General features: G+C 41.0%; 2 protein-coding genes across 2 annotated transcripts in view; both read right to left on the minus strand.

Moving 5' to 3' along the window:
* Positions 1 to 8,700, minus strand: part of sec24b (SEC24 homolog B, COPII coat complex component) — a 27,074-nt gene extending 18,374 nt beyond the window's left edge. The window contains exons 1-4 of the mRNA XM_005726571.1: positions 8,383 to 8,700; positions 6,138 to 6,797; positions 5,600 to 5,761; positions 2,966 to 3,100 (exon numbers count right to left, since the gene is read on the minus strand). Coding sequence (XP_005726628.1) covers positions 2,966 to 3,100; positions 5,600 to 5,761; positions 6,138 to 6,797; positions 8,383 to 8,476 — 1,051 coding nt within the window. The 5' untranslated portion in view covers positions 8,477 to 8,700. The remainder of the gene's footprint in view (positions 1 to 2,965; positions 3,101 to 5,599; positions 5,762 to 6,137; positions 6,798 to 8,382) is intronic.
* Positions 8,701 to 12,508: 3,808 nt separating this feature from the next.
* Positions 12,509 to 16,640, minus strand: tstd2 (thiosulfate sulfurtransferase like domain containing 2). Its single transcript, XM_005726573.2, has 9 exons — positions 16,486 to 16,640; positions 15,114 to 15,403; positions 14,869 to 14,977; positions 14,623 to 14,742; positions 14,324 to 14,429; positions 13,985 to 14,100; positions 13,460 to 13,618; positions 13,125 to 13,263; positions 12,509 to 13,004 (listed from the first exon to the last, which is right to left on the minus strand). The coding sequence occupies exons 1-9, from the start codon at positions 16,615 to 16,617 to the stop codon at positions 12,784 to 12,786; spliced, it is 1,392 nt and encodes a 463-aa protein (XP_005726630.1). The 5' UTR covers positions 16,618 to 16,640; the 3' UTR covers positions 12,509 to 12,783.
* Positions 16,641 to 16,729: the final 89 nt, after the last annotated feature.

Raw genomic sequence — 16,729 nt, forward strand, 5'->3', positions numbered from 1 at the left:
GTTTTTGTCTGTTTATTCCTTGCATGTCATGTAATGAATAGGTTTTCCCAAAGGATTACATGGGCAGTAATATTTGAATGGATCCACTAATCCATGTGTGCCAAAAGGAGGGATCAACAGCAGCAAACCAAGATGTGACAGGCCTCAGGGACAGAGCTCATTGGACAGGGCAAGATCCAATTATCTCAGACTAAATCAGACCAGCAGACTACTGGATTAAGCACCAGGGATGACGAGGACACCAGGAGAGCCAAGCCTTCTCCTCCTCCTTCAAGAAAATGGATACTACCAAGACTATATAGAGCTCATTGTAGCCAGTGTTGATTTGCAGTTGATCTTAAAAGTTTTAATACGAGTCCAGTTTGGACTCCACATACATTTATATTCTATTACTGCACCAGTACATGTGTAACTTAATGGTTACTGAGCCAACTAAGGCCTATTTCAAACCAGGACAAACCTTGCATGTATTTGAATACTTGATCCACACTCAGCAGTAAGACCATGACAACAACAGAGATGACACAGCAACACAAACCAAAGAAACCAAAACGCCGTCCCTGACTCCAGACAGACTTAATTAGTGATCAAACAAACAGCCAACTGAGTAACGCCTTAAACTCTAGTCGTGGATAACTTTTGTTATGTGAACAGTTACAAAATAAAGATAAATTGATCAAACATTTTGGCATATAATCAATAAGAAAAACTTGTCGTGTGTATACAGATAACAAAAATGAATGGCCATACACAACTCTGAAATAAAATAGCTGTAACTAAATAAATATGAGGCAATCCAAGATTAAAATTCAGAACTACTACTGCTATTAGAAATATTAGTGTTGCTGTTGGCTGTGGTTGCCATTAGCTGCGAGGCTGGTTGTTGCTGCTGGTGTTATAGTCGGTCATTTTGGTTGGCGACTGCTGTTGTTGATAGTAGGTGATGGCAGTATTATCAAAATGTGACAGGTGATGAATTGATTCATCCTGATAACATACGTCTGCTGTTAGATTTGTGTTATAAATTAGTTTAATCAGGTTTGCTTAGAATGTTCATTTTTAAATGTATTTAAACTATTTTTCAACTAATAACTTGCAAGCTTTGTCCTACAAAAGTCTAAAATGCACTGGTTGTTTTCTGCTTTACTTGTGACTCTGAACCCATTTTGTTATTTTCAATATCATGATTCTGGTAAGCGTGGCTTCCTTGAATCAACAAGTGCTATTTTGCTGCAACAGACAACCTGTAAGACAGCAACACTGCGGGGAATTGATGAGAGCACGAGGGATAAACAGAAAGCTAAACCAAGCTCCTCATTTTATTAGGCAGTGCGCTAATGAGTTGTAGCAGTGCTAACAATGCTCTCTTGTGAGAAGCAGGAGAGTCAGCAAACGCATGCATAGACAGCGGGACCTATCGGCAGGGGAGTGGTTATATTTAAACATCTGTTAACCTCTGGCTGATGACACACATCTCAAAGGATCTTTAAAGCAGAACATCTGAGAGAGACATCACACAGGTGCATGACAACAATCAGTATCATGCTGACCTGACATTTAAATTATTAAATGTAAAATAATTTATTTCAAAAAAAGTTACACCAAGCATTTTAGCCTTTTTAATACAATGCAAGGTTTTTTAGGACAGTGAGATTTAAGATTCAAGCGTGAGGGTCAATCAGTAGCCCCATGGACCAATAAACTTGTCAAAAAAATCAAACAGTGTATAAACAGCTAACTTCTCCGTAATAAACCAATCTTTTTTCTCCATGTAAAAACTTCCCCCTGCAAAACAAAACAAAATTACCAGGCATGTGATAAATAAAAAATTATTTTTTTAAATAAACCTATACTGACGTTTAATCTACTCACGCATGAAACACATTTCTGTTCATCAGCAATACTAAAAAGTTACTTCGTAACAGACCCCTTGCATGAACAAAGTACACTGGAGTCATTTTTTTACTTATTTGCTTCTAAATGATTTCAAAGTCCCAAAACTCACCTGAATTAAATACAAAAACAAATCTAAAACATGCAGTACATAAACCAATCCCCCCTACATCTTAATGCTTTCCCTTTACTAGAGAATGAAAGAAAACTCTTGACATTTATGTTAGAAAATATATTTAAATTCACTTAGATTATTTAAAACCTTCATACCTTTTTCCAATTTTTAAACCCAAAGATATTCGATTATATTAATATTTCCTCTCAATACATTTTTATGTCATAAGTGCTCATCTTACATCTAGGACACATGACCACATCTAATTCAAACTCATTCCCGAGGCTATCCAGTTTACCATCAAGAGCCGTGAACAGAGTGGAAAGAAAAACACAAAATATTGATTTTTTTTTTCCATCAGCATGGATAACTGCTGATAAGTGGAGGGTCCACTACAGCTGGACGATCACACCCTGAACATTACTGAGAGACAGCAAGAGCGCTGCTCAGAGCTAGACAGCAGGCAAAGAGGACATCGTCCTGTATATGACAACGAGAACTACTTACCTGCCACCTTTCTGAGGGAAAAAAATTTCATGTTAGCTTTCAGTGATGGAAGAACAGAACAGTGCGCGCACACACTGAGGAGATGAAATCAATATTTTGAAAGAGGACTGATGAATGCGAGGGGGGGGAATGTTGCGCGCAGCGGGTGAACTCTGCAAGGCTGGTGACAAGGACCAACAGGGAGAAATATGATTAGCCTATTAGAAAGGAGATGGTGCTGATGATGAGCAGTGAACTGATTACAAGCGTTGGCAGGTAGAGTAGACGTGACAGATGGTAGCCAGACAGGGAAGAGGAAAATGGCGGTTATCAGAAGTGACACCGGATAGGCGGGACAGATGGAGGTGTCTAAAGAGACGTGAACACTTTAGGTTTTAGATTACTAAAAAAATAAGGAGTGGATAAGGTAGTAGCAAAAAGGTTATGGGGGAGGTAAAAGCTAGAGCAGACCTGCTTCCTCATCCTCCTCCTCCTCCTCATCGTCATCATCAGAGCTGGATGATGAGGGGGCTGCTGCTGCTGGGCCTGAGGTGTTGGCAGAGGAAGAGCTAGCGCCACTATTAGCAACATATCCATACTGCATGCCTGTTGGAAGGGGGTGGAGTGGGAAAGGTACATAAGAGAACTGTCAGGATGAGATGCATGTCATCAGACAGGGCTGTGGTAATCAGGCGGCTGGCTTCCAGTCATGTGATACGTGTTTAAGCAAAGAACAGAGTGGCTGATGGCTGGCCGCATATTTTGTCAGGAAAAACAATTAATAGTACACACAGGAAAATAGGTCAGGATGATAAAAATTTAAAGCCAATGATTACAAAGGTGAAAGTCAAAGAAGGAATTTTGTTTAGATGGAATTTAACATATACATTTAGCCTTTCTCCACCGGAGGAACCAGCATCCAATATTATGGCCTCATCGAACTGTTTTCAGGGGAGTTTTTTTAGGGTTTTGGTTAGATAATGTAAACAGTTTTGATGCATTAGAGACAGACATAAGTGAAACTACTACGCAGTTGGACATATTTGACTGACCATCCAGGAATAGAGCAGGAAACTGTCTGGTGAATTCACAGTTCCCAATAGTGAGAAATGCATCTGTTGCTGCATGCAGCAGCAGGAGAGAAAGGTCAACCTTGGACAATGTCCAAATTACAGAAGTCTGAATAGTCTAAAAGGCAGAAAATAGTCAAAACTGAGTGCAGTTTTTGACTATTTTCTGAAACGAAACACTAAGCCATCAAAACACTCTGTGTGTGTGTGTGTGTGTGTATTTAAAAGCAATATGAAACTGTTAAATTCATTCGCTGATGATCAAACTTAATGTTGTTAAAATGTGTGACTGCTTGTGAGGTGTATAATACCGCACAAATGCAATGTTTGATTAGTTAGCAGAAACGCTCATTTTTCCATTAAGTACCATCTGTTTTAGACCAAGTGTTTACCTTTCACCTCGTTCATTTACTCGTATTAATCTTTTGAACTATCAGGTTACCGTCTGATGCTGTACTTTAATAAAATAGGAATAATTTGTTTAACAGAATAATATTTCTGATATGATCAAGGAAAGGTCTTTTAAACGTCTAGTCGACTGGTCACCCCCATCCTTCATCTTCAATTGTTTCACCTGACACTGTCCTTGGTTCATGTGTGACAACAGCTCAAGTCTCTCTGTGGATCTTGAGTTCACCTACACTGCACTGGAAGCAGAGAGAAAGGGCTGATGATTAGGGGAAACTTCCAGTAAAGGTTCACACCACATTGTGCTTGCCCAAAGTTCCTTCAGTGGAAGAATGTCTACTTTGAAATTAACGAGTCCCTAGAAATTTAAAACTTAAAAAAAAAAACGCAACTAGGCGTCACAGTTCAGGGCAGAAAGTAAACTTGCAGGGGTAAAGGCACATTCAAGCCAATTAAAAACAACTGAACCTTCGTCAAAAGTTAGCTTGATGCTTGCTGTATTGCTAAAGCCTTTCCGCTACAATGTTCTCATAGAATCCATCGACAACTGGAGAGCATTTCCTTTGCCTTAATGTATTCCATGGTCTAACTGTGTGCTTTCATTTTAAAATCTCAAGCAGGTAAGATGATGCCGTAATCTTGCCAGAGGTTGTAACTGACCACAAAAGCGTGCAATCAAAAATATGTACTTGTTTTAATACCAGTTAACTGATTGAAAACCAAAAATAAAACATGTCTCCATTGACTATATTCACTCTAGAAAGCAACTCTTTGAAATGCTGTGTATTTGGTCTAAATGCATTGTAAATCTTTAAACATGGCTCAGTTGAAAAAGTGTTTGGATCAAAATTATATCAATTTATTCTGTCGAAGTAAGAGTCAAATTTTTGCAACCCAAATCAACATTACAGGAAAGAGTCTAATTATCCTGACCAGCCACTAAAGTTAAGAGTGAAAAACATTCACAGGAAAAATAAACCAGCAGCACGTTGCTAAAAGCAAACCTGAAACCCCCAAATTTGTATACAGACCCACACCTGCACATCGGAAAGCGTGTGTGTGTTTGCAGCTAATTATGTGTGCTATATTCCCAAAGTGCAGCTGTAACCCATTCACGTGCAGTGTGCGTCTAAACAAGCTGCATCAGAAGACACAAAAACAGTCACTATAGTACAGAAAAAACCAAGATAAGAATGTTGTTCAAACATCGAATGCAGCAGGTGGAGAAAATAGGTCTCCAATCATAAAAAAAAAACCCAAAACATTTTAAAGAACACAGTTTTAATGTAAGGTACACAGTGTGGTACTTCTTCTCCGAGCAGCGAAAAAATAAACAGGAAACTGATTTCATGCAGACTTTCAAACTACAAAACGCTTTCATCTTATTTTTTGGCAGGTTATCTGCACAGGCACAGATTTTCAGTTTTCAGCTTCCACACATAACATATTTTTCGGAACATAAGGCGCACTGTCGATGAGCTGGTCTGTTTTCATACATAAGGCACACTGTCGATTTTTGAGAAAATTAAAGGATTTTAAGTGCGCCTTATAGTGCGAAAAATATGGTACACAAACATAAAAATCTTCATGTTTACAATACATAATGAAGATTTACTCTCATTCTTACCTTGACGGTGGCCCGGTGAGGAATGGACTGAAGCGGAAGGGGTTCCTGAGGGTGGTCTGTCTGCCTCAGCACCACCACTGCTTTGAGTGACCCCACCATAGGAGTTGTAGCTCAGAGAAGCCTGATTGGTTTGGCTGTAGTGGGAATGGACTGCGTTTTGGGCTGCAGTGGAAAAAAAAAAAACACAAACAGCCACTGAAACAGCACAAGGACAGTGCTTTCTAAGGATACTGAGGGATAGCTTTGGGTTCAAAAATGCAAACATGTTAATTTATTCCCTTCTTTAAACATAAAAATGCATACAATGCAGAAACAGTCAAAATATGCTTTATTTTGGAAACTTACAGCAACAAAAAAAACTAAGCAGAAAACATTTTGCAGAAAATTTTTAATTTGCCCACCAAACACTGACAAAAAAAACAAAGCATTTTCCGCCAACATCCACCAGATTTTCTTAGCCTATAAAACTCCACCTGCATTTTCAGAGAATTCACAATTGCAGAGTCTAGCAGCATTAAAATGTGACTTCACTGGGTACCTGTGCTTCCTTGACCATTCACTGTTGGTGCCACTTGGCTGGGAGGAGCCATGCCATACCCAGAATGCCCTGATGCTGAGGAGGCTGGAGGCTCAGCACCGTACTGATGTAAAGGTGCGCCCATCTGGGTGGTGCTCTGGGAGGAACTCAGAGTGCCATACTGGCTGCTTCCTGGAGCAGACGGGTATGAAACAATGGGGTAGAGAGGACCTCCAGGCCCACTCGCCGCCATTGGGACCAAACTGGGTTGTTGTTGCTGCTGCTGAGACTGCTGTGCTGGAGAAGCATGGTATGACTGTGGTCCATAGTAGGATGCCGGAGTGGTGTAGGGTGGATGCTGCTGGAATGGCTGTAGGTTGTACTGGGCGTTTGACGGTGGAGGTGCTGAGGAAGGATGTGTGGCATATGGCTGAGAAGGAGGGGCAGAGCTCAGTGGAGCACTGTAAGGTGCTACATGATGCTGAGGGAGGTGGTGCTGTTGCAGCTGCTGTGGATGGTTGTTCTGGTAGTAGTTAGCACTGTGGGCACTGTTCGTGATGGGTGCTTTGCTGGAAACTGGGGTAGCTTGGGACGGGATGGTGGAGTAGCTCTGTTGCTGTTGAGCTGGAGCTCCATAGTAGCCTGTAATTGGATACATGGAAGGGTAGCTCTGTACCGGACCTGGAAGGAGGCGGGGCAGGATAGCAAAGCACATGGTTAATAAGCATAAATGTCAACTCTCACTATTATACTCCAATTACAGAGTAAAAATAAACAGAAACAAGAACAACTCTATTTAAGTTTTTAAGTTTTAGAGTTCTTCTTGCCGAGTGAAACATTTCCAATTTGCTCACCAGGCAGCGCTTTTTAAAATATTGACATCTGGCTCAGGATCATACTTTTATTTTGAAGGGCCAACTAGAACAGGATTGTGTGGTTTTAATGTCACAAAACACCATTTTAGATCTAAGCCTCCCAGAAAGTTGGCATTTCAAAGACAAGGCAGAAGAGTCAACTACAAGACCACGAGGATTCTAACTTCTCTCTGACATTTGTTTTCAATGGCTAAAAAGGTTTGGGGCACCAAACCCCTGAACTTCCACAATCACAGTTTGAACGAATATAGGGAATATCTCAGAAACACAAAACTACTGAATTATCTCCCTCTGTAGTAATTTAACAAATTAAAGTGTGGGCTCTAGAAAGAAAGACAGCTTCCAGAACTGCACCTCACATTCATATTTAGCTACAGAATGAATGCATTATCACACATTTTTGAACATTCAACTTTAAAGACGACTAAAATGTAAAAAAAAAAATAAATTAAAAAAAAAATAGAAATGATCTCTAAGAACACGCCCATTGTCCCCACCATCTTTAATACATAAATACACATGCAAAAATAGAATTAAGCTCTATTATCTCTATTTAAAAATGCAGTATAAAGCCTACGACATACCTCCACACACACTTTTCCAATATGCAAAATGAATATTGGCTAATGTCTACTTCATAGCTACGACAAATTAGAAATAATGGACCACAAAGTACAAAACACGCTTTATTTTGAGCCAAACTGCAGCCTGATTTTAAGATTTTATCCCCTCTTATTTGTTTACTTAAGAAGGAAATTAGTTGGTTGTATTCCTTCTCTTTTGAGATAAATATTTTTGCGAAGCTCTGTCCTGAAAACTGAACCATTTATTAGAGACGATTGTCTTTCCTACTTTACCCTCCACAAATTAGTTTGTTCACATGTGTTTGGTTATTCTTGTGAAGCTTAATACACGTGCACGAATATATGTTAAATATGAAAATCTGATCACAGGTTATCATTTACTGTAAACACGCTTGAGCAGCCTTCCTTGAAAGGCTAGCTCTCAGTTGAAATAAGCAGCCTTCTATTAATAGAAAGTAAATTGTTTTAACGCAACTTCTATTAAGTCGTTAGCTATTGGAGATTTAATAAAAACAAGAGGCTATGGAGAGGTGGTGCGCAATCTGTCAAACAGCTATTTTCATGCTAACAGTTAGCTACCGTTACCATCCGTTTTCAATACCCACGTTAGCTTTTAAGTTAGCTACCTTTAGCAAGTGCTTAGCTTCAGCTAAAATCATCAGTCTTTTAATAATTCATGCCCATAATTTACAGCTAATGCCAGCATCGCGACTGACAGTAAATGACAGTTCCAGTGTATAAAATGCAAAAAGCAAAGCGAAGGACCGACAAATAGCCCGCCAATGGGGTGTTAGCATGCTAACGAACCATTCTGATAGGGTGGCGCTGCTCCGCCGTTCGCCGCAGAGTTCTGGCTGTAGCTGACGGAGCTGTTCAGGTTAGTGAAACCGGGCGCAGACATCGCTGGGTCTTCCCGTCCTTATGCCCGCGAACACACAGCTGACCGAATATACATGAGCGTCACTTTCTCGGACCCAGCCTTCCCCGAGAGAAGCGATTCAGAGGCTGCTACTGCTCAGAAGAGACCCGGGCAGCCTGGCCAGGTCCGTTCGGCTGAAAGCTGAAGCCTCCAGTCGGGATGTTGAGGAGCTTAGCAGCCTCCAGGATGTTGTCCTCTCGCTCCCTCTGGTGGAGTTTCATTTTACATGTTTCGTTTTCTATAATGTGCACTTTTGTTCTACAAGTATCTTGGCAAATAAAGTACACATGCTTTAATTTCTGTATAAACAGCTATTTTCCGACTGCTGTTCCTTCTCTTTTTGATGGATACCTCCACACATGTTAGTAATCTCACATACACCTTCAACAGTTATTTACAAATAAATACCTGAAACATGTTAACACCTGCAACCAGACTGGTCTCATCTCTATATTCTGTGTTTTTCTCTTCCTTAACGTCTGTCAACACTACCCCTGTATATCTGTAAAAAAATGTCTTGCTGCTGCAGTATCTCCCTATTCTCTGCTAGTGTACTTTCTCCTCCCCTTTGTTTTTTGTTTTTGTTGGGGGGGTTGCGCCTGTCCCACTTGGTTCTTTAGCCATCATAACTGTTGTCTGATGCCATTGTGGCAGGATGAATGTTATTCCTCAGTTCAACCCACTTTCGGCCTGGCGCATTAGGGGGCGCTAGTATAAATAGTGGCCATTTGAGCAGTCCTGGATCGCTTACCTGTGATCTCCTTTTTGGTCACCTGGCTGACTTCCCTTGGGGTTTATTAACCCCGATTCTTTTGTCCCCGTGATAGAACAGAGAAAACCGACTCATAGTGTGTTAAAACATGTATATTTCTTTTTATTCAATCATCTTCCGGAAGAGAGAGACCCCTGCACAGCCCAAACGCCAGTTGCAAGAGCTCTAACATTTTTAGCTCCATATATGTCTTATATGGTGTTATTTCTCAAACATTGCTTATATGGCAAAGTTCCTCTTTTCTGTGTCTTATCTATTAATATGCCTGTGCACTAAAACTCCCTGTTTTTCAGTCTGGCTGAGCACTTTGTGAGTCAAAAGTGGCCTTGCTCTACAAGCCTTCATTATTAAAGTACATAAAACAATATAATAGGAAAATAAGGATACTAAGGATATTGATTTCATGACAGGTTGCAGAGAGCATTTGCGGGTTACCCTTCTGAAGCCTCCATTGCGGCTGGTAGGTGTATACTCATTGTAGTGTGTAATTTACCTTACTTGGTGGTAAACAGATGTTGTTTTTAGGTCGTAGCTGTAGAAGCCTCCTATGAGCCACTCTGCTCATGTTTCATGACGCGGTTTACTCGGTAATTCAATTTTGTTAAGATCTCTGCCTTTTATTGTTCTTTTATACATATTATGCTTTGCAGGAAGTGTGGGCCTTAGTTTTACGCAAAGCTACGCTAAGTGAAGTGCTGCTGCTTTGCTTTTACTGTCTGTTCCTGTTGCGAGGTTTCTTTTCCTACTGCTGCCAGCCTTTAAAGTGGACTTCGGCGTGGACAACGGCCATATGCTACGCGAGTCGGCTGGCGTGCATATTGATTAGAAGATTAACTTATAGTCGGGCAGACGGCAAGTTGGAGCAATACCAATTCCGTCTGCCCCATATTTTAAAGTTTTATTTAGGCTGTATGTTTGTTCTTTTTTCCGTTGTTTGATTTGTAGTTTGGGTTTTTGTTACGCCACTGGTGGGAGGCCCTTTTTCTAGATGCGGATCACCAGTGTGTTCCTGCAGTTGGGCTATCCCCAGCGTGTGAATATTAGTTTTGTTGTAATATATTAAAATTTTCTTTATTTCTTTTATTCAGATGCGGAGTGCCGACGTGGAGGAGACTATGGGTGCCTTGGTGGTGGGATCCTTTGAGTGTACACACCTGCCTTTCTTAATTTATTAGTGTGAGTGTGTGTTTTATCATTAAACCTCGTCCCTATACTGAGTATAACAAACCTAACTGCCTTCTTGGTGATTAGTGTTACTTCCAGTATTATCTGGGTGAAATTCCCAGGGTGGCGTTGTCTTTTAAACTGTGAAGAGTATTTACTTTATTCTCACCTCGTGCTGCTACACCAACAAAGACACCTAACGGATTTACTTTGCCAAGTGGATCATCACGGCTTTGCCGTATTGGTCCGTTCGATCGACCTTTGTTGTTATTATTAATTAATTAATTTATTTTTTCAGCTGTTACAGACAAGAGAGACATGGCTGGGGGATAGAAAAGGGAGGGGGAAAAGATGAAAGAACAGAAAAATAAAGGGGAAGGGGGACAGTGAGAAAGGGCACTTAAACAGAAAGAAAATCTCCCGGATCACCTGTTGAGAAAAAAAAAGAGAGAGAACAAGCAAAAAAAAAAAAGAGAGAGAGAGAGCCGCATAATAAACACAACACCATTGCATTAATCTAGCTAAGTGTAAATAAAAGTAAATACTGAATGTTGTTGTGCAGCACGCAGGACCGACAGCGCACAATGTGATTTGAGGTAGCAGCCAAGAAAGGTGTGGTTTGTGTCTAATAGTGAACACCCGTGTGTACACCGACCGAGCCACGGGCGCCAGGCCCCGCCAAGCAGCCACTGGGAGTGGTGAGCCGATACATACCTGAGCGCCCAGCCCCTTACATTTACATAAAAAAAACTACCAACGCACCGACGCCTGAGGGCATCAACCACCGGCAGCGAGTATGGTGAGGAGAGATAGGCCTCCACACTTTGGAGGGCCTGAAATGTTCCCAGAGAGGTGGAGTCTAAGACCTGACCTGACAATATAGACACAAACGTGCATTCCCACCCTCATGCACGCATATACAAATACTCAGCACTTACCCAACGTAAAGATAGACACAAATGGACACTGTACACACACAATCACCCACCCACCCACCCCCAAACATACTCTATACCCCAGGTCCAGGTACCCTCGCCCCCAGAGGGAAACCGCACCTAGACTCAGGAGATGTTACCCTTTCCCCGGGGGTTGAGGCAAGCAGACCGCCCCCGGCTCCGCAGCAGCAGGGAGGCTCCGCATCCCAGACCCCAAACGGACAGCCAGCACCTCCTTCCAGCCCCTCCGCCCCGATGGCTAACAGAGAACGGGGGTGTGTGAAGACCCCATACCTCCCGCTCATGCACAGTGTTGCTGCGTGTTGTTCTAAAGTGCATTTAAAACACGGGAGGGCATGGTGCTTGCTGCCAGAGAGCAGCAGGTGTCAGCACGGCCCCTCCCGAGAACCCTCAATGTCTACATGCATTTAAAATTGAGAGATGGGCACCGGCACCAGAGGTGAGGTTGAATACACAGACCGTCCTTCCTCTTCCCCTTTGAGAAACACGTCAACACCTGCAACCAAACTGTTCTCATCTCTTTATACTGTCTTATCTTCTTCCTTAATGTCTGTCAACACTACCCCTGTATATCTTTTAAAAAATGTCTTCACACTTTGACCTTGAAAGTTAGACTCTTAATTAAAGACACTTTTTTTCATTTCCCACTGTAGAATTGAACACGTTCACCACCAGGGGATGTGTTGAGATGTTTTGGATGTCAACTTGTTTGAAATTTCTCTTTGTTTCTCAGCATTTCTTCAACAGACTTTCTTTTGCAGAATAGCATTATAAGAACATGCTCTTACATGCCTGACCACCTTCTGGTAGATATTAGTATTACACAGCACAAAAGCATAGTCTCAGATCATCTCCAGCTTGGGGTTTTGGAGAGAAATTTATACTGTAGTGGATGTTTCTGCATATCCTGCTGATGGTTTTAGTTTATTTTTGGAAAGGAATGATAGTGAAACCACACATGCTATGTCTCCTTGCACAGTCTTGAGAGTGTAGATACATCCTGTTCCAGTCTTGAGATACTGTGCATGGATCCTAGTAATGCATGCATATCTTGGCTATACATGGAGCACTAAATAATGATGCATCTGTTTGTTAAACAGCTTGAAAACACAAGAGACAAAATATATGTCACAGTTTAAAAGTACGAAACAGAAACATTTATACATACAATAAGTTGAAGTTGAGCTTTCATTAGTGACAAAATGTTCACAATATTCACATGATAAAAACAGATTCAGCAGATATTTTCTTCAATTTCTTCAATAGATTTTCATTAGTTAAAATGTATCTGACTTAATTTCCCACATGCATTAGTATAAAAATTCCTATTTTGAAAATCTGTCACACACATTTTACACTATGTTTATGTTATTTTTAAGCACTGAAATCTAATCATTTTACACATCCTGAGGGATTCTGGGGCGTACGTCAGTGCACTCGCACTCCTCTTTGTGATGTGAGGTCTCCTCGGACTGAGCCTGACCTTTGGTCTGGCACGTGGGGCAGCAAGCGGTGTGGCCGTCCTGTCTGCAGCTTGGACAGGACAGAACCAGCTGGCAGCAGTACTGGGTGGAGCAGAGCTTGTACTGGTCCCACGGATGGCCGCAGTACCTGCAATCTAAACAGAGTCTGTTATCTTATTTAAAAAAAATACATGTATATTAAGAGAATATTAGATCTTATGGATGCTTTCTGGTACTTCTAACATGCAGAGAATGGGCTCTGTTTACACACTAACCTGAGATGATGTCACTGTTTGAGGAGATGGCGTAGCGTTCATCAAACACAAAAAGCTTTCCACGATAGAACCCCTCGGGGAAACGCTCCAGGTACTTATGAATTCCACCTTTCAGCTGGTAAACCTCCTTACACACATCCTGGTACCAGATTTAAGAGATAAATATGAACAAGAACTTAAAATATTTGATGCAAACATTTCAGAAATATGCATTTCTCAATACCTAAACTACTAGTAAAAGGCCCCCCCTTGTGGAGAATCAGCAACCTGCAACAAGTGAGCGAGTGAACCCAGCTCCACTAAAAGCTTTCCAGACTGATGACTGAACAGCTTACTTTGGAGCGGAGGTAGGCGGAGCCACGCTCACAGCGGATCCCTCCTGTGCAGTACATCAGAACCTTCTTGTCTCTGAACAGCTCAAGGTTCTGGTCCACGTAGTCTGGGAAGTAGCTGAACTTACGGATATTTGGCGCCAGGCACTGAGTGAACTGCCCCTGAAGGCAAAAAAAACAGCAATTATTAACTGTTACAGCCTTTGCACATTACTCTCTAATAGCACAACCTCAATACCGCTGCTTCTGGCTAAAATACTGAGGCTTATGAAATTGATCCCAGTCATGCTTTTCTGTTTGGATACAGACTCATTATTTCCAGCTACAAATATCAGTGTTCTGCCCATCCTTACTATTTGCTCATGGTAGCTTGTGTAGATGGTGCACAAAAAACTTAAATTACAACATAAATCTCTGGGCATGTCACAAGTATGCCAAGATCATACATTACCCTGAAACCACCAAAATGATCAGATTACAGTTGAATGAAGTCAACAATCTCCTAAAGAAAACAAATTTACTACTCACAATTTTACTCTCATAATAGTTGCGGCAGTCCAGGAGGACGGTGTCATTGCATAAATCTCCTTTAGTCAGAAGAGCCTCCACTTCTTTATGAAACTCGTCGGGCTCCAGATGAACTCCTGAGAGGCAAAACAGACACATACCTGACATTATATACAAGCACAGCATAGAGTTTGTCATCAGCTGGTACAAGAGCACAGCTATGGCTGCAGAGCAGCAATCAAAGCAGACATTTTGCACCTTATTATGATAATAAAGGCAATGATATTAGTAAATCAGCTACAGGTGTCACTTACATTATTAATAATTTCTGTAGGCTTACAGTGTCAGTACAAATAGTACCTGCCAGCTGGTAAGATATAAGATCTGGGTCCACTCCCATTGGGACAATCTCCTTGTAGACCCCAACCTTCAACTCTGTAAAACACTCTGCGCCACCGTCACTGGTCTGAACAAACCCACAAAAACAGCACCATTAATATTCAAAGATTAACAAAAATAAATTAATACCTGCTTAAAGTCTGATTATGGACAAACCACACCCTGATGGAGCCTATAACAGAGTCCTACGATCCTATGAAGCAATATTAAGAGGGGGAGGTGACACTAGTATATAAAATTTCCCTTCATCTGATTCTGACCTTAAAATCCTCCTCATCCATCTCGAACAGCGGATGTGAACGCATTGCTTCTATGTAAATGTCAGTGGCCAAGTTTGTGCCACCAACTGTTCCGTTGATGCCTTCAGTCGCCACCCTCAACTGAAGAAAAAGATCAACACTTATTTTAATGGCACGGTTTCACTGAAATTAAGAGAAAAGCCTTTTTTCTTTGCTCTTTCATAGAAGTGTTCCTCAACCCAAGACTGGATGGGACAATTCATTCACCTTGCCCGTTAAGTGGAGCTTCTCACACAGAGCTTTCTGCCAAGCACAGATGACATGTGGCTCCTCGACGCGACAGTAGTGATAGTAAAGCAGAACCCTGCCTGGACCGCTGATGGAGAACGAGAGAACAAAGAACAAAAATAAAACATCAAATTCAAAAATTAAAACGGGACACATTAATAATCTACATATATAGATTAGAAATATAGAATATAGTGAAATAACTGTATTGAGATTGTCTTTACTTTTTAAGTTGCTCCTCACAGATGTGGCTGATATCGGGAATCCACACAGAGACGTCCACCGTTTCTCCACTGTGCTCATTCACCTGCGCTGCTTCGGGCTCTTCTTCCAGTTGGTTAAACAAATGCTCATACTCGTCTTGTGCGAGCTGCTGTATTTCAGCATTGTGCACTCTGGCCACGTGTTTGTGAATGGCGGCGTGCTCGATGAACGTCTGGCCGCAGCAGCACCACAAAGGGCTTCCTTCCTCGTGACTACTGTCCTTCTTGGATGCCACAAAGGCAGCAAATGACTGAGGGGATAACATAAAAAACAATTAAAGAGTTAAATCTTTAACATGGTCAAACAGATGTTTAAGATTATAAGACAGTGGCTGTGTGATCGTATGCCACAGTTTGGTGCATATGTTGCCCAATATGCGATAATATTGAAATGTGTCCACAGTAGTTTAGAAACTGTATCCGTTTCTAAAATAAATGACTCAAAAGTTGGTAAATAATGACCCTTCCTTCTTAACAATATATTACTATTGTATTATTATTATATTATCCAACTTAGGGTGGTTGGGCGAGATGGAGCCTATCCCAGCTGACATTGGAAGGTAGGTAGGTGGGGCACACCCCATCTGTCAGTCCATCACAGACTGTAAAACAGGACATGGGAGCATATCAAAGTACAAGGAGGAAGCCTATAGGGGGAAGGGGGGGGGGGGGGGTGAAAACTCTACTCAAAAAGACCAACAGGTTTAAACCCCAGGACCTTCTGTAAAGACTGTGACCACTGCACAACTGTTTGTAATACAAACTTAAGAATAAGAGTTGACATATTGACATCTGAATTTTTAAATCTGTCAGCATCAGCCTTCCTTAGCCTCTAAGTTATACAACAACAACAACGATGATGATGATAATAATAGGAAAATAAAGTTTTTTAAGTAGAAGAACTACTTTTTTCTGCTACACTCCCAGCACACAGCTGAGAAACCACTGATTAAAAATACAAAATTACAGAATGCAAAACAGATCATAACGGTTTTTTAAAATATTGTTGTTCATAAATTTGTAAACTGTCACCAATTGTCTTTTGCAATTTGAAGTTTTTTTCATGAGTGTGCTCAAATGTGTATGTATTTTCAGATTTTAACTAGAAAATACAGATTACAGATCAGATTCATTTAGATGCTTAGAGAGGCCAGTGACAATTTAAGGCTTTTATCTTTCTTAGATTTTGAGATATTAATGTTCAAACATTGCCTCAGACTTCAATGTGCGATAAAACAAAATTAAATATCTTGAAATTTCACAATAATCGTTATATATGTCCAACAATTGAACCATAAAACAGGGATTCCAGTCAGTGTGTCCTGATGCTCACCTTTCTCCTGCAGAAGCTGTAGTATCTCCTTTGTGGGGCAGAAAGTTGCTTCTCCTGTTTGAATCCATTACAAATTGAAGAGTCAACCTCCCAGTTTATAAACTCTGAGCAGGGTGTATCATCTGCCGCCATTGTGTTTTTAAAAGAGCTTTTAAAACAGTTAGCGACTAACCCGTCTCACCAGAATTAAAGATAAATTCTAACATATTATTTTAAGGAAACAAACAAACACATCCTCCAAACG

This window comes from Pundamilia nyererei, unplaced genomic scaffold (assembly GCF_000239375.1).
Source record: "Pundamilia nyererei isolate P.nyererei 1_Seehausen unplaced genomic scaffold, PunNye1.0 scaffold00020, whole genome shotgun sequence".
NCBI classification, from domain to species: Eukaryota; Metazoa; Chordata; class Actinopteri; order Cichliformes; family Cichlidae; genus Pundamilia; species Pundamilia nyererei.